This window comes from Micrasema longulum, unplaced genomic scaffold (genome assembly GCF_059751315.1).
Source record: "Micrasema longulum isolate JH-2025_06_02 unplaced genomic scaffold, ASM5975131v1 h1tg000066l, whole genome shotgun sequence".
Classification (NCBI taxonomy): domain Eukaryota; kingdom Metazoa; phylum Arthropoda; class Insecta; order Trichoptera; family Brachycentridae; genus Micrasema; species Micrasema longulum.
The window spans coordinates 101,391-128,937 of record NW_028277273.1 but is presented as its reverse complement, the minus strand read 5'-3'; the positions used below and the strand labels follow the sequence as shown (position 1 = coordinate 128,937).

The 27,547-nt window shown below is 30.9% G+C and overlaps 2 protein-coding genes and 1 long non-coding RNA gene across 5 annotated transcripts; 2 read left to right on the top strand and 1 right to left on the bottom strand.

Moving 5' to 3' along the window:
- Nucleotides 1–1,536: 1,536 nt before the first annotated feature.
- LOC148285064 (uncharacterized) lies at nt 1,537–3,727 on the bottom strand. The gene is made up of 2 exons (XR_015823030.1): nt 3,662–3,727; nt 1,537–1,629 (listed from the first exon to the last, which is right to left on the bottom strand). It is a non-coding gene; the product is annotated as an uncharacterized LOC148285064 (long non-coding RNA).
- LOC148285063 (uncharacterized) lies at nt 3,488–12,445 on the top strand. Its single transcript, XM_088230597.1, has 12 exons — nt 3,488–3,803; nt 6,610–6,752; nt 7,666–7,825; nt 8,125–8,276; nt 9,002–9,118; nt 9,195–9,376; nt 9,624–9,751; nt 9,834–10,248; nt 10,360–10,508; nt 11,040–11,129; nt 12,079–12,161; nt 12,277–12,445. The coding sequence occupies exons 1-12, from the start codon at nt 3,774–3,776 to the stop codon at nt 12,305–12,307; spliced, it is 1,680 nt and encodes a 559-aa protein (XP_088086723.1). The 5' UTR covers nt 3,488–3,773; the 3' UTR covers nt 12,308–12,445.
- LOC148285062 (death-associated protein kinase dapk-1-like) lies at nt 12,214–27,531 on the top strand. 3 transcript variants are annotated; one of them, XM_088230617.1, is made up of 9 exons: nt 12,214–12,468; nt 12,738–12,935; nt 14,094–14,276; nt 15,777–16,019; nt 16,306–16,525; nt 16,614–16,760; nt 16,842–16,931; nt 19,196–19,419; nt 27,392–27,531. In XM_088230617.1, exons 1-8 carry the CDS (start codon nt 12,346–12,348, stop codon nt 19,408–19,410), a joined length of 1,419 nt encoding a protein of 472 aa, XP_088086743.1. In that variant the 5' UTR covers nt 12,214–12,345; the 3' UTR covers nt 19,411–19,419; nt 27,392–27,531. The 3 variants fall into 3 exon arrangements, with proteins under 3 accessions (XP_088086743.1, XP_088086735.1, XP_088086752.1); XM_088230609.1 differs by lacking the exon at nt 27,392–27,531 and having other exon boundaries at nt 19,196–19,541; XM_088230626.1 differs by lacking the exons at nt 12,214–12,468; nt 12,738–12,935; nt 27,392–27,531 and adding an exon at nt 13,206–14,009 and having other exon boundaries at nt 19,196–19,541.
- Nucleotides 27,532–27,547: the final 16 nt, after the last annotated feature.

Below are 27,547 nucleotides of genomic sequence, written 5' to 3'. Positions count from 1 at the left end.
TTTGTTTGAAAATCACTATTAATTTGTTTTTTTTTTTTAATATTTTTTTGAATTACTTTTTTATTAGGGTTACATACAATAAACACACGACTTTTTATATTCATGTCCCGGCTTTCTAGAAATAAAATCCGTATTAGAACGTGACTTCTGTTTTTCATATAATATTATTAGTTTAAGTAAAATAAAAATTCAAAACATTTGAAAATATTCTAGAATGTAACCAACTCTAAGTTTTCATACAATGTAGGTATCGTTTTTTGCTGGTGTTCATATTGTTATTGCTTTATATTTGTGTTGTTTTTAATTTTAATTTGTAAATCTATGTCACTTGTTTTTGGCCGATGTTATCACATTTTGGTAGAAGGCTCTTTTCTTAAAAAGGAAAAAAAAAGTACCTAACATTCCCAAAGCATGGATATTTCTCCCGAAAAACGGAGTTTGTCTTTGAATAAATTTCTGTGTCTATTGTACGGTATACCGGAAATAAATTATTCAATCGAATGATTAGTTCGATTATTTCCTTCATTCGATTGGTAAATTTAGTCGATTATTTTCATCTCTAATTATATTAATTTGACAGCATGACACATGACGGCTGACCCAGAGATTATTACAGCTTTCTTCTTTTTCTTCTTATTCGTTTTTTATGGCCTTTTCACCTCTCAACTCGGGTGTTCTGGCCAGTGCCGAGTTTTTTTTTTTTTTACATATTTACAAATGTGTTAGTAATATAATATATACAAGTTAGTATTTAATATAATTTATACATGTAATAATGTAACATATTTACAGCTTTACACCATTTACAACTAGATATTTACATAGAATTTCAAATACACGTTTATTGGATGGAGACAGGAGAGTTAGAATATGAATAGGGAATGGAATATTAATATCAGAGAGGTCGGATAGGAAATCAAGATAACAATCATTAATGGGGCATAAAAAAAACATGTTTAAATCTTCCTCATCAAGCTGACATTCGCAAATGGCAGAGTCCCGGACATGAATTCCGAACAGGTGAGAATCATTGCAGCAGTGCCCAATGCGCATTTTGGATATGGAGGATGTCACAAACTTGTTCAGAATCACTTTGGAAAACCAAGTCTTTTCTGTTACATTTGGCTTCAGTTGGAAAAGATGTCTATCCTTGGCTTGGGAGGAGGCTACTCAATATTCTTGCCATGTGCGAAGTTGCTTCTCCTTGGTCATAACAAGGAGATCGCCCAGTGGTAGTAAATTACTGTAGGCAGGATCCCCGGAGTGGACCCGGGAATACCACAATGGCTAAGGATCATGGACAAAACAATACTCTTATTAGACGCCTCTGATAAAGAAAGAAAAAATCAAGTTTCCACGCAGAGCTCGTCCTCGGATAAAAGGATGGAGGGGATTTGATTTTTTGTAAGGCATTCAAGGAATCAACAGTTGACGGTTATTACTAGTCTTGTCATTTTTTAAAAAATATTTACCTTTTTTTATTAAATCTGTTTCTTTTTTGGTTTCTGCAGACAGAAACTGATGCTTTTTTAACTATTTTTACAACTCGTGTGGCTTAACTGCGATAGGAAAACCCGTTGGTGGAAGGTAGTATCGCTTCTTTAATAATAAATGTGTCTTCTATTGCTTCTGAAATCATTTTATAGGTAAATTGTTCAGTCATTCGAGGCTCTTCCTGATTATTTTTTCAAGTCTAATATTTATAATCTGTTGCACAAATATCACATTCTGGAAATTAGAATATTCGAATACTTGTTGCAAGTATAGTTCGTTTTATTTTGCAGGCTCTCGGAATTCTCGTGAAAAGTTATTTTTTATACGTGTTTTTTCTTGTCAGCTAGCACTGATAAAATAACATTCTCAAGATACGATGTAAGTCTTTTTTAAACTGGGTCATAATAATTCAATTAAATGATAGTTTTTAATGTCACTTAAATCTCGGATGGATTATTTATTATTATTTATATTTTTATATTACGTATTTTTTCTCTTATCATTTACATTTGCTACATTTAACATAATTTGAATTATTATCTTAAGTGTAAATAATTTATTTGGTGTGTGCATGAATGGCATATACTAATTTACAAAGAAATAGTCAATATTAATGAACATTATGTTTGTTTACCCAATAAAATAAATAAATAAAATGATCTTGTACTTAATTTTGGAATTGGTGCTTGTTAGATATTGTCTTACTTCTTGAAACATTATTTACACGGTGCAGAAATGTCTTCCTTATGTCGTATGTCGGTTTAAATTCCAAAATACGAACCAGATTTCGTTTTCACAGGTAGAAAGCATATTTGGTGGCATATCACAACCAGTCCCGAAAATATGGCAAATCGTGTATTTTCTTAATATCGCTTTAGTGCAAAACTAGTTCAAGTTTATCGACTCACATAATTCACACAGTATAATAGTAATTTATTTATCGAGAACAGCGGTCGCGCATGCTATTCTGACGGCCGCTTGCTCAGTTTAATGCAGTTTTACGAACTAATTTGAGAGGATGAGGGGAAAGGATTGATTATCAAAGCTATTGTAATGCATGATTTAATTGATGATTATAACAAAAACACATTAATTTATTATCCAAAATTATCTTACCAAAACATGACTTTTTTCAATAAAAATCTAAAATTCAACCCCTCGCAGTAAACCTTTAAAAAATATTTTTTATTTCATTTTTCCCTTATTCTACATACTATAGAACATTTTATCCGCATAGCGCCGTTTTTATAATTTCATTTTTTTTTTCTCCGTACAAGATCGATCCACCCTAATGAACATGTATTCGGTACTTACAATGAAATGTGATCCCATCTTGTTTCTTTAAGATCCCAGCAGTATTTTTACACTTCAAAACGACACAACACGGTATAGTTGAATTAAAATCGGGAGTTGCGTACTGAGCGACGTCTACAAAGAAACTAATGGGTCAAAACGTAAACCTACTCATTTATGAGGAGTTTAGTCGCCTTCTGTTTGATGTGCGTATGCGGTTTCTGGACTATTCTTAATTCTATGACTCTGTATATAATAGAACAATACCCATACATCTGTGTGGGTATTGTGATGGCCTCAAACTTGTTTGTTATTATTATTTCTATGACAGACCCCAATTACTACGAAATAATTCAAGACTAATGTGACATCTCATTATCTGCATTTTTGAACTAACCAATCATAGCATTGCAAGTACTAAAACAAATTAGTCATAAGTTTAGAAATGTATGACGTCATTTGTTTATCTTGACTTTATGACTCAACGTCACAAGTCACAACACATACCTAATTGTTTTTCTTCCGCGAGCCTTGAATGTAGACTCCGACTATACCTATGTAGGTAGGTTTCAAGGTTATACATATCTACCTTTCCGTTGGTTGCCCCGATAACTTTTGGGGTGAAAATAGGAGCTTTCGCACGGAGTTTGCGCGGAAAATAAGTACTTACAAGTACAAATTCACAAAGCCATGCACAGCCACAACTAGGCTCGTGATAATGGTATCAAAATGGATAAACGAAAGGGAGAGGCGGCTTCTACGATGTATTACATTTTATCACTATTTATTTTGATGTAATGGTGTGCCTATCACATAGTGCTATTGATTATAAAGAGGTTTTAGTTATTTGATTTTCCTTAATTCAGCACGGTACCTGATAAAAGTGACAGACTGTGAACTGACAGATGATTTTGCTGTGTTCCAATTTTCTGCTCGTGTTTCTACGATAACACGATCGTTATGTGTACCATACGAGAATAAAACACATGGACGATTTGAATCGAAGAAACAATAATGTTAGTACTTTTTTTACGTTTATAATAGTATTATTTAATATGTTTATATTTAATGTATCCTTATAAATAAGTTTGTAAGCAACGACGCGATATTACAAGATCATCACCCGCCTATATTTTTGCTTATCTAGGTATTTATTCATTTGAAATTATCATTACCTACCTATCATAATAAATATACCTACTATTTTTATTTTATCAATTAGGGAAGACAATAGGGGATAACACACGATATGATTTAATATTACATTATTCTTTATAATAATAAATTATATATTTTCACATCATTATTTGTTTATCAACATCGAAATCAATTTCGATGTTGTGAACTACCTACATAATATATTTTTTATTATTTACACCGTTTAAGTAGGTAGGTGTTTCTTTTTTCATAATATAAGTTCAGGTATAGATAAAATGGGAAAAGGTCAGTAACAAAATGATACCGATGAAAATATTTATCCATTAAGTTAATATTTATGTATTTAAATTTTCTATGAAGTCAAATTAGGTACACCGAGAATATAGATTTTTAGGAAAATTTAATGTTTTCATGGACGTCTAAGAACGCGAAATTCATTTAAAAAAATGCATGAAGAAAATCAGTAACCAAAAATAAGATGAAAAAATGTAAAACTCTAAAAATGTAAATGTAATGGAAAGACAATAATGTTATTTGAAGAGATTAATAACATTTTTGAGAAGAGAATATTGAATTTGAGTCATTTGTAAAACTCGTGTCCCGATCATTAGCCGGTTTAAGTACCTAATCGGTTAAATAATTTACTCACTCTGTATCATTTACCATTCTGCCTATGTTTGAACATCTCGATCATCAATTGACAGATTTATCTCCTTAATTTTTGTGAATTCATTGACCAATAATATCGCATATTAATAAAACTTAAATTATCATTTACACGTTATTCAAATTCATTAGCATGTAGAAAAAAAATATTTTCTTTCCCTTTATTGAGTCGTAATTTATCATATTTCCATGAGTTACAAAACTTTTTAAAATTTATTTTAGCTTTATGGCTAGCTTTTAGGTTTATTTTAGCTTTTAGTAATATTAGCCAGAAACAAAAGTATTTAAATATTAAATGGAACCAAATCACAAAAAAACAAGACAGAGAAATCAGATAAAACCTAATACAAAATTAAATTACATGGGTACTTAAAATAAAAATAACGAAATTCGGAAATAAAACAGATATCACATTAATAGTATATTATGTATTATGAATTTCAAAACTAATAAAGTACATAAAAATAAAATTGTATTAAATATTTTTTTTTTTTAAAACTATTGATAAATAAAATCTCTTAAAAACGTAAGATGGACACATTCTAAAGATAATGGCCATTAGACACATAATATTACAGTAGCAATGCGATTATTGAAATTTCTTCAACTCTCAAAAAATTGTTTGTCCGTAATATATCCAGTTTTTTTAAATATCATTGATAGTTTTTAATTTCATATTATAAAATCGTCAGTTTCTAAAAGAATGAAGTAAAAAAAAGAACAATTTTCTGGCGTAAAAATATTTTTTCCTGGAATTAAATAAAAATATGTTTTTTTTGTGAAATTTTTCAAAATTTTTTTGTATGAATAATTTAATTAAAAGAAAAAAGTATTTATTTGAACAAATATTTTTCACTTGTTAATGAGAAATACTAATTATTGATATTTGCTTGGCTTCCCTTTTTTTTTATCACCACTTCAATTTGCCGCATCTTGGAACTCATCAAATTTTGGAGATAGTCATTAGTCAAATAATCATACCATTTTTATTGATGGGAGTAAAAAGTCTTTCAAATTTTTTAAATAAGGTTTGGCATTTACAGTTCCATAGATGAATGCAAAATGTCCCACTCTGTAATAAAAGCATCCCCAGATCGTTTGTTCAGCAAGATGTTTTTGTTGGCTGAAGACACTTGGCGCTAAATCCTTCTCCAGATCTCAGTCTAATGTACTGGATCCCACCCAACCAAAGAATTTTAATTTACCCTCATCGGAGAAAATGAAACCTTTTCAATATATTATATTTCTGTCCATTTTTTAAATTTTCTAATAATTTTATGCGATTTGCGAGCATTTTTTCTGTTAGAAGTGGTTTTTTTGCTGGCCTCCTTGCCCAAAGGTCACATTCCCAGAGTAGACTCGGGTTGTAGACGACGTATGGTATGAACACTTACTGAGGCACCGCCAGCTTGACTAAACTCAATTCTTATATTCCTTGCACTTTTGAATCGATTCTGCAGGCAAAATCGTTTCAGCAATCTATCATCAGCCGATGTTTCTTTTTTTATTCCCTCATACTATTTTTGCTGGCGGCGTTCAGCACGTTTATATTTTTTACACAATTTAATACTGTAGTTTGACTACATCCAATCAACCATCCTGTAGCTTTAGAACTATGTTTTTAGGACTTCAAAGTAAGAATTAAATGTTTTCATAACCCGTCCAATTTCTTCACTTTTCCCATACTTTTGACTAAATTAAAAAAAATGTTTATCTGTGTTAACTCATTGATATTCACAATTAAATTAAATTATTTGTAAAGGTAAAAACCCCACATGATGACTAAAAATATTTCAATGCTACACAATACGCTACTGTGTACAAAATATGTAATTATAGAACATTTTTGGAGAAATCTGAATGTAATTTGATTTCATAAAAAATTTAATGCATAAATGAAGGTGTTTGCTCTTGTTCTTTCCCCTTTTAAAATTTTTTATTGCATTCACATTATTTTTAAAAAAATTGACCTTGGGCCAATCTACTAACATAATATAGTCAGAAGACATGTCGGGAGAAGCGGCACTCGTGGTGGCAGCTCGCGGTGGTCAAGCGGCTGTACTAAAGCAACTCTTGGCTCCCTCCTCACATGCCTCTCCACCCCTTTGCCAACAAACGGCCGCGCTCTACGCTGCATCTAGGTATCTATGCATTTTATTGTTAACAGTTGCCTTTCTCTTTTATTTGTATGAATCTGGTTGTGACCTTGTAATAGTATTCCAGATTCACGGATCTGAAAAAAGAGATTCAAACTCTACTCTACCACAATTTGATTACCAATTTTGACAGGGTCATTTACTTTTTAAAAAATAACAACAAAAATATTTTGTGAACCAAAAAGAAAACGAGAACTGCTTAAAATAGGGAATTACCAGTAACCTAAATTTACAAATATATACAATGTTATCTTGCTTATTTATTCTATGTCCGAGCGGATAAAGAATACAGTTCTGAGTGTGTAAAAGAACCAGAACCCTGGACAGGCTTTTTGGACTCGATGGCTACTCTCGGGTAATAATCCTGAAAAAAAAAATCGAGTGGAAATAAGTCCACCTCGTTGTGTTGTTCGCCTACCATTCTTCAGGTCTTGGATTCGATTCCTGGCAGGGTAGATGTGAAATATCGGTTTTAAAGTTAATTCTACACTGCAATATTTCAATATTTCTGTACTGGTATCTGAAGTGTAAGACTTATCACTTTACCTTCCATGTGACAAAAATGCTGCAATCGGAGTGCCAGTGCAGTGCCCTATGCACCACTAGGTGCAGATAGAGAAATCAGGATTTATGCTTAGTAATTCGCTTTTTATGTAGCTATTTGTTTATTTGGTTTACAAACAATGAAAAATAATATTTAAATAAAAAATGACACTACTTATTTTTCATCAATTACATGTAAACACTAATAAAACACACATTTCAATAAAATTAACATTATAAATTATTAAAATTAAATGATCGTAAAAATTAATACATTAATATAAAACACATATTTTGTGCACATGTAAACACTAATAAAACACACACACTTAAAATACTATACTTTTGTTTGTAGGGCAGGTCAACTAGAAGCAGTAAAATATTTGATAGATTATGGTGTAAATGTGGATACAGGGATACCAGAACCTCCAATACTCGCCGCTTTATCAGGGGGACATTCTGAAGTTGCCATGCTCTTAATTCATCATGGCGCTGATTGTGATGTCAAAGACTCGGTAATTTCTTTTGAATAATTTAAAATCGTTAAAGAAATCAAACACAAAAGTAATACCTTTTTAGTATCTTTTTTCTGTTTTTTACCTTGTAAGATAATTTTTAACACCGTAAGGCAAAACCATAAAAAATGAGATAGTAATAATGTAGATATGAAATTTAACAAACAAACAATAACGGTAAATTTTAACTTTTATTGTTTGTATTGAAAAGTTTTGTCAAAGGACCAAGCGTAGCAATGTAAATTGTATGGTTTTTGATTATTAAATTTCTTACAAAAGTTCTAATTTCATATAAACAGAGAGGAAATAGCTGCCTCCATCTTGCTTGCGCTGCTGGCTTGTATGATGTAGTAAGGTGTTTATGTGCCATGGGGTGCACACAAAACCATAATCTTCGGGGTCAATATCCACTTCATATTGCTGCTCGGAATGGATTCATTCATATAGTGAGGTAAATATTTATCTATGATAAATTTTTCACTACCCCAGTAATAAAGGATTTATTGGCAGTTTTTTATTGGTCAGGTTTTTTTAATCAATCACTTTTATAAGTCTTTCAAATAAAAATAAATCAATTCAATTACTCTTATATAAATTGAAATCAATAAAAATATATCTTCAATTTAATTACTATTATTCAAATTCTAACCTTACCAGTTTTGTATAAACTGATGCATTTTTATATAGTAAATGTAATGAACGGTTTTCACTGGAAAACATTAAAAACAATATTTTTTTATCGGGAGTTTATACACAATAACTTTGAAACTAACTATTTAAAAGATTTTATAAGTTGATAAAACTAAAAAATTACATAAAAATGGATTTATAACTTGTTTTCTCAACTTTTGTCATTTAGAGTGCTTTATCAGTATACAGACAATTTGTAACATGTAATTTTATAAATGTCTGTTGGCTTTCCAATAAATTAAAATAATTTTAATAATAAATATACCAGGCATAAAGATGTCGCGAAAGCGATGAAACCAGTATCTTGTTACTCCAAATTTGTGAAGTTAATTATCACTCATCTTTTATTTCCAAAATATATTACCATTAAGTTAAATTATTTTAAATAAATCTGTTGGATTAAAAGTTATTTTATTAACAGGTAAATAAGATTATATTATTTTTCTTGAGAAATATTTACAGTGAGAATATTAAAAAAATTTTTAGGCTGCTTTGTTTCTATGGCTGTAAAATTGATCAGCGAAATGGAGATGGGATTCGAGCTGACATTACAGCTTTAAAATATGGACACAATAATATTGCAGAGCTGTTAGACAAACTGAGGTATTGTTAAAGATCACATACTTTTATTTTACTTCGATAATTTTGAAATATTACAATTCATTTTCATTTTTTAAAGGGTGGGAGGATGGAGTGCGGGAGGTTTACGCAGTCAGTTGGGGAGTGGTAAACGACCTCTGGTACGTCTTCAAGTACGGTTTCTTGGACACAGTGGCAGCGGAAAGACAGCACTGGCAGCCTCACTAAACGCCGGCCTGCTGCACGCTCTATTACGCAGATCAACCTCTCTCACAACTAGATGTATGTCCTTAAATCTAATTATTTTTTTCATTTCACGTTTTTGTATTATTATTTTTTTGTTAATTCAGGCCTTATTTCAAAATACGATAATATATATATTGGCTGAAATACCAACTAACAAACTGTCATGACCTGTTCATCTTCACAGGTCGCAGTGACGTCACGAACTTATAAGCACTGACCCCCACTCCAAAGAATAAGAATATGTCTTGTACAAAAAATAAAATGACTATTAATTTTATTGTAGCGCGTCCATCTTCCCCTAGCCAGTCTTCTCAAATTGAAATGGATGTGACCCCGAGACACAATTCTTTAAGTTTTGATTACTGTACAACTCCAAATTATATTCCCACAAAGGGTATACAAGTTCACCAGGTAAACTATTATGTGCACAATTGTTATGTACATTTAATTTCAAATGGAAAAAATATTTAACTAAGTCTTTTTGTAATTTTAGATGGATTTAAATAGTGTTGGTGATATAACAGTTTGGGATTTTAGTGGTCAAGAAGCCTATTTTCAAATTTATCATCACTTTCTCAGTGATGTGTCTATCCCGCAGCCTGCAACAGTATTTCCTTACTCTGTGAAACGGAGAAATTTCAATTCTAACGAGTTAGCCAAATATACAGCCGCAAATGATAATGTTATAACAAATATTGGAAAATCCCATATAGAAACTACTATTGACAATTATTTATGCTACAAAAGTAATAGTTTTTCATCTGTTAACTGTACTGTGAGTAGGTACTCGCATCTCGTTGTGTATGCAATTATGTTCAATTTAGAAAAGCCATATTACATACAACTGCAACAGTGTACATTTTGGTTGAATTTCATTATATCTAAGCAGTCACCATGTAGTACTCCAGGTGAGTTTTTTGAAATATTTAAATGCATACATACATATTTTTTTTTATTATCTTATGAACACACTCTTACCTAATTCAAAAGAACATTAATATTTTTGGTTTTTGTTTTAGGAGGTTTAGGTAATGTTATATTGATTGGAAGTCACGCAGATCTTCGGACGCACAAAACGACACAGGGAGATTTTATTTATCCCGCTGGAGATAATTTATTGCAAGAAATTCAGCAAAATTTTGCGTCTTTTTTTAAAATTCACACACAGGTTGTATTGATTTATTTATTCTTTACTAGATATCCACAAATTATTATTAGTGGCAACCCTCGAGTTGTATAAATGATAAAGAAGGAAACAATGATGATTTGTTAGGGTGAACCATGTAAATTAAATAGAAATAATATAGTATTTTTTATGAATGTTTTACTTACCTATGACTAAACTGTTTATAGTTGTTTCATTGCGTTGAGTTACTACATAGTATGTTCAAAAATAAAGTAGATTTATGAAATTTAGACAATGTTTTTATATATTACATAATAGGTAATAATATTATTTATTTATTTATAGAGCAGATATATTTTAAAATATTAGTTACTAGTATTAAATATCTTTCAGTTCCTGAAGAAATAGACAGAGATGTAACAGATATACCAAGATACAAATGCATTACGTAGCACTATACCAAAATCTTAATTTTTTAATCAGTTTTAAAATAATCACTAATTATTTATTATATACTTTAGGTATTAATTTGCATGATTGTAGCATGTTGTTATTTTAGATTACAAATTCCAGGTACTTGCTCTGGATTGCAATGCTTCTACGTCAGTAGGGCTAAGGAGCTTTAAATCATATTTAGCATCTGTGAAAAAATCCATTACACAGGTTAGGATTATATTTTCATAGATCTAGATTTTTAAACTTTTATTTGTTTAATTATAACATCTTATGCAATGGCATTTCAATTTCATAACTACCCAGCCACAGTATATTGTATCTCCAACTTACATACCACTAGCGAGACTGGAGACATCGATTTGATTTGTTTTAGGCAGTCAAAATAATTTTAGGTAAGTATTTAAGTTGAAAGACAACTTATTTATTTATTTATGTGGTATTAAAAAAATGATATTGAAAATATTTTTATCATTTTTTATTTAATCATTTTATTCTTACCTATGTATTATACTTACCTATGTATTATATTATGTAGGTATGCATATTTTTCAATCTCTCCTAAGATAAAAATTTCCTCATTGGAAAATACAGATTGATGATTATTAAAAAATAGTAGATTGAATATTACGTAATCATAATCATGATTATTCTCGGTGTCATTTTTATATGCCATGTTTTTATTTATGGCTTTCTAAATATAAAGCATTCATGAATTATGTGTTTTCTGATTGGATTAATATTGAATGCATTCGTGATTATCCATATTAATAAGTGCCAGACATCATCACATAAAACCTTCCTTAAACATGTCCAGTAAAGTCAATTGGTTTGATAAAGAAACGTGCCGGACGCCAGCACCCTTTTTTATTTGTTACTGTAACATCTCCTTTACTTTTAATTTCCTGATAATGATCTGGATATTTGGCAATCCAGATGACTTTAGTTCGGATAAACAGAGTTCTACTGCATATATTTCAATATAATATTATATGAATTTACCTACAACAAATTTGTCACATTGGTATATTCTACTTTGTGATATAATAAATAAAAAACATTAATTTTAAACTTCACAGTTTATTATTTCCATTTCTAAATTTAAAAAAAAAAACTTATTTTAATTTATAATGCACATTTTTTTCTTAATTTTGCGCAGGGGACAGATTTTATTGGAAAACAGAGAACTACGGTATTTGGAAGTGAATACGATTTGATTCACGGATCTCCTGTTCGCCTGCAGTTAAGTCTATTTAATTACACTTTAGTTAATGTTTTAAAATATTTGATTATCTTCATAATATTGTTTGTTTTTGGTCTATGATTTATTGATTTTCATTCAACTTTTTACTTTTAGGTTTCTCTTGGTAATTGGAATGGATTTTTAGAATCAACTTTATCATGGATTATCAGTGTCCGGAAAACTATGGAATCTTTTCCTGTCATGGACCGTAGAGCATTTATGGAAAATGTACGCTGTCATGTCAATTTGTTGGCGAGTGACGATCATATTAGTGATGTTATTCACCATCTTCATGTGTTGGGAGAGGTAAGAATATATATTATAAATGTTATAAAGTTTTAAGGTCTCTTCTCTGTCACATTAATTTTATAGTAGACATATTCATCTGCTAAATTTTTTTTTTTCATGTAAGAATTGATTCGAGCAGTGTAATAGGCCCCTTTTTACATTTTTTTTATTTAACAGGTATTGGTGGGAACAAGTTGATAATTAATTAGTGATATTATTGTGTATAAAAATAACAATTTTCTCCAGGTAGAGAAAAAAAAAATTAAAACTTTTATGATGTATTATAGATCCTTTTTGTTGGAGATGTTGTTGTACTATGCTGTTCATGGCTGTGTGGTGTTCTGGGAGCCTTATTAGGACGAGGTGGTTTGAGAGAAGCTCGAGCCCTCGGAGTATATACAGCCCATGACTTCCAAGCTCACTTTGGGTACTGTGATGCCTCTCAACTTCTTGGTTTGCTACAAGAGATGCGGATCTGCACAATGGTAAAAAACTGTGTTTAATATTATGGATAATCACTTCAAAGTTATCATTTCCTGCAAATATTTTTTAATAAATCAATCTTTCGAATACCACAAAAAACCGGTCTGGTTTTGAAATTTCACATTAAAATTTAGCTACATGCTTTTTGTACACAATTCCACAAAAATATTTTGAGTACAAATTAGTTCGGTCCGTTTTCAAAAGATGGCTCTGGCTGTTATGAATGTTTCATACATTTCATAGTGATTGATGGTGATAACTGATTTCAGAGAGGTTAGACTATGTGTATAATCTCTGGGTTAGACTCTCGTCGTCTGTCAATAATACTTAGTTTATATCGCTTTGAGTTTCATACAAAAAACCTGTTTTTTACTGTGCTGAGTATGTAAACTTTTGTGCTAACTAAGCAGCATTTGCGGGAGGTTTTATTTTTCGGATTTAATTGGAAGAAAAGTGCAGATGAAGCGCATTGAATGCTTGGTGACAATGCTCCAACTGATAATTCATATAGGGGATGGTTTTGACATTTCAATTCAATTTAATTTCAAATCATCAGATTTCGGAGTTGAAGACAAGCCTCATTCTGGACAGCCTAAACAATTCGAAGGCAAAGAATTGTTCATGCTGTTTATCTAGTGGGACCAAAAGGGTGTTGTATACTATGAGTTACTACAATCTGGTGATTCCATTCCTGGCGACCAGTATAAGCTACAATCGATTCTTTACAATCGATAAAAACATCCGGAATACGAGCAAAGACATGCCAAAGTTATTCTTCGACATGATAACGCTCGCCCTTATAAAGCAAAAATCGTAAAAAAATATTTGGAAACGCTCAAGTGGGATATTTTACTGCACCGACCGTATTCGCCGGACATTGCTCCTTCTGATTACTGGTTGTTCCAATGAATGCAGCACGGTTTGGCAGGTCACCAGTTCACTTCATTCATAGAAATCGAATATTGGCTCCTATCTTGGATTGCCTCAAAAGACGAGACATTTTTTCGAGGTGGAGTTCAAAAATTACCTGAGAGGTGGGAAAAAGTAGCCACCGGTGGATAATACTTTGATTTGAAGTAAATGCATTTATGACCACAAAAAAACAAATGGACTAATTTGTACTCCCAATAAAAAATATTATATGTATATCCTTTTTTCAGTGTGATGTTGATGATGAAATTGAATATGAATTTCCATGTTTCAATTTTGTGGAAACTCTCGAGGGCTTATGGGATTCAGATGATCCACGTTATCAATCTTCTGATTCGTGCTATGGAGGACTCAAGTTAAGTCAAGCTAGGGGATTCACACATCTTCTTGCAACGAATTTCCCTCATATTCAGGTATGCACATTTTACTTGAAAACAGTATAATAATAATACAGTGCTTTCTCAGTAATATGCTACTCAAAAAACTGGGCAAATGTTCAATTAGTGAAAGTGGTGAAATATTTATTCAACGAATAATTCCTTTAACAAGAGAAAATAATCATGATAAAACAAAATACTATCGGCTTGTACAAATAAACAAAATGTACAAAAAATGACTTAAAACTGGAAATATAGATAGGTATACCTAACAAAAGAGATCATAATTTTTTTTTATCTGAATTTAAGTATACATAAAAAAAACATTACAATAAAGTTTTAGAGCGAGACAGGGAATGCATCATATTGGGTCCCTTTATAATAAGGTAATCAGCATCAGAGACAGTATAACTTCTTCTTGAAAATTATTGGTTTTTGTTAGTTAATGTGTTTAGTTATTGTTATTCCTTTTAAAAAAATTAGTAGTATTGTTTTTAAATTCTTAGTATAGTTTTATTTCTCTGTTTATTTGATTGTTTATGATCATTTCCTGTTTTTTCATTTGTATTAGAAACGCACCGATAAACGTTTAGTTTGGCAAAATCTAGATATTGTTAACAATTAATTTGTATATAAATTTTCACAAATAATACAAAAATAATAAAATTAAATCTACATGTCCAAGTTTGTTTGCTAACATATAGAGCTGTGGAAAAGTTGAGGATCTTATGTAGTTTGAACTGTGTGAATTGTCGTAAAAAGAAATCTACTATCTCGTTTTACGCCATCTCATGTAAAAATTCATAGAATTCAAGATTTCAGGATACAAAATAAATACAAAATATTTTTTTAATTACTGCAGAAATTTTATTTAATTTTGTTATGCAACTTCGCTTATCAATTATTAAACAATAAATCACCTTCTATAGCCCAGTCAAATTAGACAAAAAAAGGCAATCGGTGGTAAAAAATCCCAGAGTTTTAAAAGTGGTCTTGAACGCTCCCTTTAGACTTGGGTTAAAGGGACCATTTTCCACTTTTTCTTATAAATCTCGAAAACTATTACTTTTACCGAAACATGGCCACTACAAAACTAAATGTGATAAAATTTCCTACAAAAATGATTTTCAACACTTTTGTCTTAGGACGTCTGGTTGCCGAGCTATGAGCTTCTAAAGTTTGGCAAATTGCATAGTCTAGCGTTCAAAATCCTTCTAAACTAATTTTGTTTGCATGCGATAAGCATTATATAGAAATATTGTGTGTAGAAATAAAACTTAAAGTTTTACAGAGAAGGAGATGAGTTGTTTTTTGTTCCCTTCTTTTGTCGTTCAAGGCCGATGACCCGACCCTCCCCGCTCTTCCCCTCCCGTACTACCTAACACTTCTACTCATTTGGGTTTCATTATTCAGTTTTTGTGTGAGAATTATATACAAATACTGGCAAATTTCAGAGCTTAAAAAAAACACATCAATAATAGACCACTGTACTATACTGTATTCACAATATATAATAATAAAAATGTGCACTCTTAGGTTCAATTACGCGATGAAATCGAATCATTGAAAATTTCTGATAACATTGGAGATTGGGGCACCGACTGTGACTTGTACCAATGGTGGCACGGATCAAAAATAAGTTGGTTAAACACTGAGTGTCTTCTGACCTTGGATGGTCCTCCGGGAGGAGAGTTCCTTGACATCAGAGTGAGGGGGCCACCAGGTTCCTCGCATATTTGCTTTCTGCATCTTGAAAAAGTACTTCACTGTATTTATCAGGTATGATCATTTTGCTAGTAAGTATGAAATGCATTGATATTTTAATATTTAAAAATCTATAATATTCTTTGAAAGCTTGGCTCAGGTGTGAGACACGTCATGAGAATGTGGACCCTGTCCATACATCTTTTTTTCTCAATAAAAAGTAAATATTTTCTTATTATTTACTTGAATACATCGATTTTGAGGCCACTTATATAATAGTCATGATACATTAAATATAGGTATTATCAAGAAGAAAAATAAAAATCCTGAACAAAGAATTACCGGTCTTTACTTTTTTCAGGCTCTAGGAAGAACTGCACCAGGGCTTAGTTTAGAATACTCTGTGATGTCTGCTTACCAGCTCAGGACACACTGTGAGGAGCCGTACAGCTGGTCAGGAAGTCACATCATCACCAAGATGTTACAGTACCAGAATGATGAAACGACCACCATGAGTGCTGTATTCTTATCTAATCCTAATTCAAATAAAAAAGAAACATTGGAAAATTTAATTTGCTTCGGTAATAATACATTTTACAATTCAAACATTTCTCCATTAGAGTTTTGAATAAAGTCTGTTATTAATGAATGTACTGATGTATGTTGCAGATAGTCCAATTATCAGTGAAGTTTTAGAATGGTGTTTGGACATTAGCGTAAGGAATATGAACCCTGCATTACTATCAAGATTATCGATCATGCTAGATCCCCCTCATCACCTCGGCGCTCACTGGTGTATGTTGGCTGTTGCTTTAGGTCTAAAAATTTATCTGTCTTAACATAATATTTCGTAATGATAAGATAAATAACAAATAAAATACTGTGCACTCATTTTAGGGGTCAGCCAGGACTCAATAGCAGCATTTGATGCTGAAATGGAGACGTGGCATACGCAGAAGCTTTTAATGGCTGTCAATTGTAGTATTGGTAAGGAGGACATTAATCTTATTCTTAAATATATGTAAATTAGTACCGCGAATGAGATCTCAGGTTTGATTGGCCGAGTCAAAATAAAATATTTATGTTATAATTAATTTTTTAATAAAAATAAAGTTACATGATTTTGCCAATATTTAATTTTTCTTGCCCTTCTGTGTTGTTATTGTCCCATATTAATTAAAGATTAAATTTTCGCTAAATTAGTGTATAAAAAAATAATAAAGTGAATGTGCAATAGTCAAGAGGCACACTAGTCTTTATGAACAGTTCTTGGGAAAGGGCAGATGCTTTCATTATAATACTTATTAATATATATTACTAGAGGTGGTAAAAAAATTGTAACTGCTGCTTTAAAACAGTTACCCTTCCGAAACACTTAAACCAGTTTCACAAAAATAAATTAAATCTTGTTAAAAAAAACAAAAACTAAATCACCAAGTGCAGAAGTAAATACAAAAATACATTTCGCTTAGCGCGAACAATTCAACGCCCCGCCGCACTCCGTACCGCGCTTCGCCCTGACTTCAAGTCTTTATCCACAATACCTACCTATTCGTATTGTTATCTCCCAAGGAAGAAGGACATACACATATACGCATGAAATCTCCCCGGCTCATCTTCCCTCCGCCCCTCACTCGTGCAGTCCTACGACCCTGTGCATCGTTTTTCTGTTTATTAAAATATTCCAAATTTTAAACAGCACGAAGTCGTTAGTCGTTACCGTTATATAAATAACACCAAAAACTTAAGGTTTTTCCACAACGGAGAAGCATATTAAACTGAAACAGTGTCATAACCAGTTGTAACCTTTAAAAAAATTTAAAAGAACGGGAAAACTTTACCATTTTAAATAAACCGTGAGCTTCTTCACCATTTAAAAACAAGGGTAATAGTTGGGGTAGGGTAATATTTTTTACGTTTTTGCGCTATTCATCCCAACTCCATACAATACTGTTGGAGTTCACATACAGTAATGAGGCACTTAATCGCACAATTTCTTTTAAATGCTGACTCTGCCGTTTGTATAGAAGGAATGCCAAATTTACTATGTGGCTCAATTTTAGTGTACGCTCACATAAACAATGTAAGTAAAAAAGCCCGCCGTATACGTGCATCAAATAATTAGCGCTTACAATTTCTTGTATATATTAATATTTTAACGTGGGTAATTTATTGGAAATGTTAAATTAATAATTAAGTACGTATAATACGCATATAATCCGAATCGAAACATGATTAAAGGTTTAAATGAAATGACATTTTGTGAATTTAAAGGTTTTTAAAATTTATTTATTTATAATTTTACAATTTTGAATTGTAAAAGTATTTTATTTTATTTATACTTTTACAATTTTGAATTGTAAAAGTATAAATATTTTTTTTTTTTAAAAGTAATGTCTCTGGGGTGTCCCGTAATTTTTTCCTATTTGGCTTAATCTACTCATCGATCCGTGCTCACTATCTCCACTATCCATTTCTTAATAGCAATTTTATATTGTGAGTACTTACTAGTTGTCCTTATGGACAATGGAAGTAGATTGTACACTTTGACCGAGTAGTAGACAATCCTCTGACCGATAGTTGTATTCATTTTTAATTGTTTTTGTAGCATTTGCATTAAATAAAAGTTTGAAGCTAAAAAATATTAATGTTAATCCATAAAATGAGGTTCCTATAAGATACTCGTACATTAAATAATAGTTTTAAAATGAAAAAACATTTTTGAAAATTAGTAATTTTTCGCTTCTTAATTAATTATCAAAAATTGAGCAACGGAATTTCGTATTTAAAAAAAAATATTTTTTTTATTCATAACATAATATTTAATGCAATAAGGGAAATGGGGAACCAAAAAAAAAAATTTATATACTTAAATTGAGAAACTTTTGGGGGGGGGAGTGTCACCCACTGCATTAAACAGCTTAATTTGTGAAAGGGTAACTGTTATTGCCATTTTCATAAAAAAAGTGAAATGCCCATCTCTATATCTTACCCTTGCGTAGAATACAATCGATATATTAGTATGCTTCTGGGCTAAAATATATATGCATAGTAAACTATATATCTTTAAAAGCTCAATTGATTTTAACCATCAAGCCATATTATAAAACCGATCTACTCTTTGAAATGCAGCATTCTGGGATTGATTTATTTTGTTAATGGTCATAAATGGAAGACTGGTTTTGATTCTGTTTAACGCAATTTTTAATACAATTTATTATAAAGTGGTAATTTTTAAAGTGTTGTTTTAGGAACACTTCTGGCAAAGCTTCAGGAACTCGGTCGCGTCGATGCTGCAGAGCTAATTATGAGTCTCGCACCACTGTACAGAGTAACTAATTACAGAGATTTGGATTCGATTTCTTCTAAATCAGATGATGATAATGTTATTACCTGCGATTTGTCTAAAGAGAGTAATGCCAGCTCCAATACAGTTCTGGGATCCAGAATACACACTGATGTGTAGTTCAGTATGGTAAATTTTCATTCATCACTATGCTTATCAACTTAATGCATCAATAGAATGAATGTGTCATAAAGCTCAAAATATTCTTAATGTACAAAAATATAATGCAATACATATCATGTAGTTTTCGAAGTGTATGGAAAAAATATTCTTTCTTCGGTAACAGCAACTGTTGTTGCTGAAATGTATTTTAAAATCAAAGGTAAGATAATTCATCCACATAAATATTATAGTGTGTATAGTTATACGCCCAGTGTTATTGAATTTAATATTAAAATGTATGTATTTTATTGTTAGTATTGATAATTTATATTTTGTTAAAAATTACAAATATTTATTCATGTTTATGATTCATTTTAAGACAGAATTCTATTTATACACTAAATATTTTTTTATTATGTTAAAAAAACCTACAATAGAGAAATAATAAGTTGTTTTCAAAACAAGAAGTACTCATGTTAACTCATTGTTTGCGGGAACCGAGTAAACACATTTTTACTATCACTAGAAAAGAAAAGACGAAACCATTAGAGTATACAACTAGAGTAAGCAAAAGCGTTCAAAATATGGTCCCTCAACTTGCGGCCAATTGGCATATTATTATTATTACTAGCTGCTATTAATCTGATGCGTGTATGTCAAGTGCACATGTTTATTAAACATTATAAATTGATGTGTGATCTAGGCGGTTTTTGAATACATTAACTGAACCAATCACTTTCTCACTTCTGTTCGATAGAACGGGCTTTAGTCTGTTGCGAGCATTCCTCGGCTAATTTTGTCTGTGACGCATTTGCGGAAGATAGCGACATACTGAATAGAGCTCACAGTAGACCGATGTAAACAGTCCGTGCTTTTTACTGTACTACGTGTTTTGCTTGCCAAAGTCGACCTGACGATACTTGCTCCCTCTGCTAGTCATTCCCTTTTCTTTGGAGACGACTTTTTAGCACGGATTTGTATGGAGTGTCATCTCTATATATTATATCTCAATGGACGAAACACGTATTAGTTCCCTGTTAGTGGTAGCAAACGCTTAATCTAAGTAAATATTACACGCTACCTATTACTGGGCTGGGTACTACCTAAGTACCTGGCTATTTGTGGAATTTGGGTTTGGAACCAGACTATAGTCAGAAAATAGTTGTAAATTTAGCACTTGAAATACAACAGGTACCTGCAAGATAGACATTTCTTCAATGATGTCACAATATTATTATTGTCAAGACATTATTTACTTTAGTTTTACATAGATTATTCCGCTAAGTTATTTTTATTTTAAAATCAGTGTATATTTTTTGTAAATAAATAAATATTAAGCCGTTTTTTTCAAAATACCATAACTGTTTATAAAAAATATGATAATGTGAGTGAAAATTATATTAATGAATTTAATTATTACACAAAATACTGAAAAATTTATTTACAAAAAAGCCAATTTCTCATGCACAAGTGAAAAAGTTACCCGATTTATGTGGATTAGCTCCAGAGCGCCAAAAATGTGTTAAAATTTTTAACCCTTTTGTCATTCTGAATGTAGAAAAATGCTATATTAGTGGATTTTTCAAACTGAAACTACAGTTACCATCTATGTTTAGAATCTGCTATCAAAAGTAAAAAAATATTGGGTGTAAACATACGTTGTGTCCGGTTTTTCCAAATGAAGAGATAGAGAGATAAAAAAAAACAACAAATTAGTCAATAATGTATTCTTCTTCATTATTTTACATTAAATTAGTCAATAATTCATGGCGTCTTCACCGTACACTGTGCAAATATTGCGAGCAGCTTTGGCAGCTTTATTCCCTCGATTGAACGCGAACAAAAGGGGGTGTCGAAAATGCTCACTTTGGTATATTTGACATTTCATTTTGAAGGCTTGTAATCAAATAAAAAAATACATGAAACGCAAAAGCGATCATAACATCTTGTAGGACAGAAAATTTTATTTCGAATGACGTATAACCTCAACCATTTTGTTTTACTTTCGGTGCTCATTTTTAAATTTGGAAAAAACAGACACAACTTGTGTTAACACCTCATAGACAAGGTTAACTTTTTTAGTATTGGATTTGTAGAGAATTATTATAAACATGCTTATCTTTGAGGATTTATTTTTATATTAAGAGTTCTATGGTGAACTACAGCTTTAAATGTATTTCTCTATATGTACAATCGCGCTTCTTTACTTAAATGTTGAAGATAAGTTTTAGTAAGGGTAGTATTTATACTTTTATTCCATTTCCAATTTGAAGCATTAAAATTGTACGTTTTTTTAATTTATAGTTTACCGTATAATCAAAGAAAGTGTTGGACAATGGTTTATATAACTTTATATTTGATCAAAAACCAGTTTAGTTATCATCTGGAATTTTTCGTTTTATACAATTTTTTTGAGAGTATAAATTGGGTTCTCTTTTGGATTGGAAAACTATATAATACAAACAAAATCTGCTCAATTATTAACTAAGCAGATTTTATTATACAGTCGAACAGAATTAATTATACAGTCGAACTTCGTTATAACGATCACGGAAATAGCGAGATCTCGGATATAATGAGGAAACATTAGTTGACATTTTAGTTAGTGGTTTTCTCCATACATTTATTCACTTTTATAACGAGCTTCTTCTCGGACATACCGATGAAAAATATTGTCAACAGTTGAGCAAAAACTCTTCAATTGTTCAAAAACATCATTTTCGAAATAAGAACCTGAGTAATAAAATCCAAATGAGGGACTAACTTGCTATAGATGATACTGAGCGTTGGGATCGGTTTACGTTTATGTAAGTGTCTAAGTACCTAATTGGTGTTTTCACGGAGAACATTGACAAAGTATCACTCATGTGGTTGAAATTGCGTGTAAAAAAATCCAAGCTTTTAAAACTTTGTAAGCACAAGCTCGGCACCTCATTATAATTCACAACTTCTTTTGTAATTTATGAATGACATCCTTGTTTCGAGGATTTTTACAATGTTTTTTTTTAATGTTCTATGGTCAATGCATAATGAACATTACAAGTGAGTGATGTCAGATAAGTTTAAACTTAACCCTTGAATTGTAAACATGACTACTAACAAGCAAAAGTGTTTCAATTTTGCGAAAAAGTGGCAATTATTTGTAAAATAGAACCTGGCGTGAAATATGTTGAAGCGTGTAAAAAGTTTTCTCTATCCTTTTCACATTGTGAAAAAATACAAATGTTTATTTATCTGAATTTGAAATTTAGAAAGTGGTATGTTTGTAAGCATTTATCATATTTTTCAATAGTGACAATATGCAATGGCGATTGGATTTAACAAACCTTTCTCTGGTATAACGAGTGATGCTTATAACAAGCAAATTTAGTCGGTCCCGTCTTCCTCGTAATAACCAAGTTTGACTGTATATCATTACCCATTTAGCATGATAAAAAGTCTCATGCAGCTTTAAAATTTTGGAGTTTTCAAATGAAGCTACAAAGAAAATTATTTCCCTACTGTTGGGTCTTTTTTTAAAATATGATACACCAGGCTTATTCTGCCACAATTTAGTTTCGTAAGTTTGTTCGTTCATTCGTCATATATCCATCTCACTTTAACGCAATCAAAGACATAGTTCGCTCTCATTTCCTCTCATGCAATACTAATGAATTTACGTAATGAATTAGTTACAGAATAAGGCCACTAAATTTCAGTATTTCATGCTACATAAATCAAAGTATTGAGTTTAGTTGAGAATCGAGACCCTACTGCTTGCTTATAATATGAAAATTAGTATTTGGCAGGATTATAATGTATTTGTGTATCTAATATTTTAGTGATACCTATATAAAATTTACATAAATATTTAGTCTGAATTAGAAAACTAGTCAACATTTGTTGTGCTAGATTTAGTTGAAATTTAAATATTTATGTCAAATGCATATAACTAATGCCCTTTGCATCTTTAAGTAATCCACAAATAATATAAATTCATTGATATTTTTACCAGTGTTTTAAAAAAAGTTATTTGAACAAAAACATTCGCTAATTAATTTGAATGTTTTATCACCTAGTTTAGTTCAGATGGGAATCTACCTGAACTCATTTAAGGAAAATATTCTTATAATAAAAATGCCTTATTTAAAACATAAATGCTTTATGAATATTTTACAGAGAAGTAACTTACCTTTAATTTTTATTGATGAATAGTTAAGAATTTTACAAACTAATGTTTAATTATAGCTTCTATAGAGCCAATGTGATTATTGAATTCAAATGAATTAATTACTATTAGATAAACGGGATTCTGAAGTATCTAGGAAGATCAAAGTGGATGAGTTTTCTTGTAATTATAAAGTCTAAATTATTCCTAAATCACTTGTCATTCATAATGATGTTTAAAAAATATTTGTTTTCAATTTCTGAACAGATTTTGTATTAATATTATATTTTAATGCAAGGACATAAAATATTGAATACATATTTTCATTGTTGCACTTTTCATAATCTCTGCATACATATTTTAGATTTATTATCAAAGATGGTCGGACATGTTGTTTTGACAAATTCTGTAAAACAATATTCATTTGAATACTATTACTTATTCCTAATTTTTAATTTCTGTAAATATTTTATATTGATATTCTCTCATTGTCAAAATTCTGCACTTGATAAATTCTATTATGATTAATTCTCTTGAATTTCGACAGCCTAGCTGTTAAGATATTTTGTCATTCCAATTTATAGAAACCCAATGAAAATGTCTTAGCTGCTTTTGCTAAAAATCTATAAAAACCTTTTAGTTATGTTTGAATTACATATTTAAGGTTACAGTATTTAATGTTTCATCTGTGTGAATGAAGGCAAAATATAATCATATCGTCTTTTGATCTTTTTTAGTCTGAGTATTTCAAAATAATTATTCGTTTATGTAGTCCAATTAGATGCAGCTATCTCGAATTTTGCTGTAGCATTTTTTGGGTTAAGTGAGTTTATAAACAAAATATTATATTATGTAGTATAAATTTCTAGCCATTTTTGTGATTACACAATTAGTTTATCTTTATAGTACAATAATAAACTTATTTAGCTAGCATTTATTCAATAATACTTGCATATTATATCTGTGATGTAAAATAAAATGTATTTTATTTTAACCGACAAAGAAATGGAAATATAATATTTTCAGTATTTAATTGTTTTCATTAATTTTTAATTTTTTGGTTTTAAACAATCGACCCTTACGTCACCATTTAAAAATTACATTTTTAACTTTGTATGCTTTTTTCAGCAACCTGCTATGTTTTATTTTTTTTAATGTACCTGAAAAGGTGTGAAAACACCATATATCAACAGACATTACTTGTCCTAATAGCTTTCACTAAATAAATAACTTTTTTGGGTGATTCCGTGTCTGTGTACATTGTGTTGTACGTTGGATTTGTTCCTTTGAAAAATCCAAAAAAGACCATACCCGTTAATATTGCGAATTTCACATATGAACCGCCCATTCAAATATTTAATAACCTCTGCTTTATGTGTGCGTAAAAATAAGTTTTCACATAAATCATTCTAGTGTTCCAACTGACCAAACAAAATTTGTATCCTTACTTGGTTCACCGACAGGCACTAATACATTAACATACGTTTATTAAACATTCGAACACACTGTAATGTGAAAACACCTATTTATTATTTATATATTTCTAACTTGTTTTAATTATTTTTCATCATAATTTTTAAGTAGGTATGTCTAATACACCTTTCGGCTTTGTGGTGTTGTAGTCAGCGCGTTTGCCTACCATGCAAGAGGTCTTGGGTTCGATTCCCGACGTGGTTGACACGAAATATTAATTAAAAATGGTGTTTTCACATAAGAATATTTCACAGTCTCTGGACTGGCACCTGAAGCGTAAGACTGATCATGTTAACTTCATGTAACAAAAAATTATAAAGGTACGCTGGGATTGGTGAACTGATGCATTGCGCTATGCACCATTATGTGCAGAAAGGGAATGATGATAATAAAAGTAAAAAAAATGTACGGTTTGTTACTGGTTAATTTCATATTTGTTACACACCGCTATTTTATAATTTCTCAATCATATCAATAAAGGTTCAGCTCTTTTACTTCACAAAATGAAAGAGTTGAAGAAATATGCACGTTCAAACACAGGCAGAGTGGTAATCAAATAAACCAGCCAATGACAGATCATAAGCCCTGTTAATGCCTTAACTTCTATATTCTCTTCTGTAAAATGTTCTTCATCTTTGTAAAAAAATTGTTCATCATTCATCCAGGCATCTCACCATGCAATTTTAACTGTTTTTACAGCTGTTTTGTGTTATTATTAGAACAAATTATTACAAAACATTTCATTTTCTGATACAAATTCAATAGAAAAGCCGGTAGGAATGAATAGGGGGCAGTTAAAAATAATTATAACCTTTTTTGCCAAAATTAGTTGCATGAAAAAAGGAAATATAGCTATTATGTACAGACGCAAACCATTTACAATTCACCAAGAAAATTATTGTGTGCATTAAAAAATATATAATTCATATTTTGACACATTTCAGTAAGTACCTATTATAAATGACTTCACAGTAAAAAAAATAAGAGACCCATCAAAAGATTTTAATTATCTTTGTTATGCAGTCAAAATCAATAAAAATGACAATTAGCAGATAAATAAGACATATTTTAAATTTATTGCAACAGAGAGGGAAAACATTATTGAGAAGGGAATATGGAAGTCTAGGCATTTACAGGGCTTATGACCTGTCATTGGCTGGTTTAAGTGGCCACTTTACACACCGTGTAACATTCACCATTCTGCCCATCTTTAAACATCCACATTTCCTCAACTCTTCCATCTGTTGACTTTTGTAGAGGAAAGGAGCTGAAACCTTCATTATGTGGGTGAGATTCATCCGGCTGAACCAAATCACCTACTAGGCAACGCCTGAAAACAATTTTCCAATTTTTATACTTCTTCTTTTACCAGGTAGTTAATTCAACAATGTTTGAGTATGTCCAAATGCTTGCAGAGAGGGAAAACATGATCATTTTCAATAATGTTTTCCCTCTCTGTTGCAATAAATTTAAATATGAACAACTCCCTAGGGAGGAAATCCAGCCAATCTGCAAGCATTTGGACATACTCAAACATTGTTGAATTAATTACCTGGTAAAAGAAGAAGTATAAAAATTGGAAAATTGTTTTCAGGCGTTGCCTAGTAGGTGATTTGGTTCAGCCGGATGAATCTCACCCACATAATAAAGGTTTCAGCTCCTTTACTCCACAAAAGTCAACAGATGGAAGAGTTGAGGAAATGTGGATGTGACATTAATAAAATGAATTTTATTATGGCTATATATTTATACTTGTTTTTATATATTCATTTTGATTAAAAATACAATCGGGTTGTGGTCCTGTGGCTAGTGTCTCAGACTCACTGCTCAAAGGTCCGTGGTTCGAATCCCACTCTACCACAACTTGATTCCCATTTTCTAATAGTGAGTTATTTATGACTCCTTTAAAATGGCTCTCAAAATTAAATATTTGGGTAAATCATAAGAATGCAAATATTTATTTTTTTTTAAATAAATTATAATATATACTATGTTTAATTTCTATTTGGTGTGGATTGGTCCAAACCTTTGGCTTCTTACAGACTTTTTGCACCCTTTGACCAGGAACGAGATGTGAATGCATTCTGTAGATTATTATGAAAATAAAACTTTGTTATTCACTAATTGTGTTACGCAATTTTTATTCTTTTACAAGAACACTGCTACAGTTTTGGGAGAGCACTCCTCCCATTGGCGGGTAAGAGATAGAGTTTTATATCACCCATCGATGGGAGGAGTGCTCTTCCGAAACTGTAGTAGTGTTCTTTTAAGAGAATAAAAATTGTGTAACACTCATAAAAAAGTTTTATTTTCATAATAATTTATAATGAAGTGTTGCGAAGTGAATGCCGATTCAACTAACAATATTGCATTCTGTAGATGCTGTTAATTGTGAATTCTCACCAAAGACATGAAGAGAGATGTGGCTAGCTGTGCTGATCCCGTTGTCTCAGCTGCTTTCAAATTTAGCATAGCATCATATTTGTCTTTTGAAGACAGACAGTTGCCAGAGGAGGAGTAGATTTACACGGTATT

What these genes read in the sequence shown, in the direction of transcription:
- LOC148285062 (XM_088230617.1), top strand. Translation starts at nt 12,346, where the DNA reads ATGGAATCTTTTCCTGTCATGGACCGTAGAGCATTTATGGAAAATGTA. An exon ending in CGAATTTCCCTCATATTCAG is followed by an intron (nt 14,277 to 15,776) that starts GTATGCACATTT and finishes GTGCACTCTTAG; the next exon opens with GTTCAATTACGCGATGAAAT. An exon ending in TATGTTGGCTGTTGCTTTAG is followed by an intron (nt 16,761 to 16,841) that starts GTCTAAAAATTT and finishes CACTCATTTTAG; the next exon opens with GGGTCAGCCAGGACTCAATA.
- LOC148285063 (XM_088230597.1), top strand. Translation starts at nt 3,774, where the DNA reads ATGGACGATTTGAATCGAAGAAACAATAAT. An exon ending in GCGCTCTACGCTGCATCTAG is followed by an intron (nt 6,753 to 7,665) that starts GTATCTATGCAT and finishes TTTTGTTTGTAG; the next exon opens with GGCAGGTCAACTAGAAGCAG. An exon ending in AACCTCTCTCACAACTAGAT is followed by an intron (nt 9,377 to 9,623) that starts GTATGTCCTTAA and finishes ATTTTATTGTAG; the next exon opens with CGCGTCCATCTTCCCCTAGC.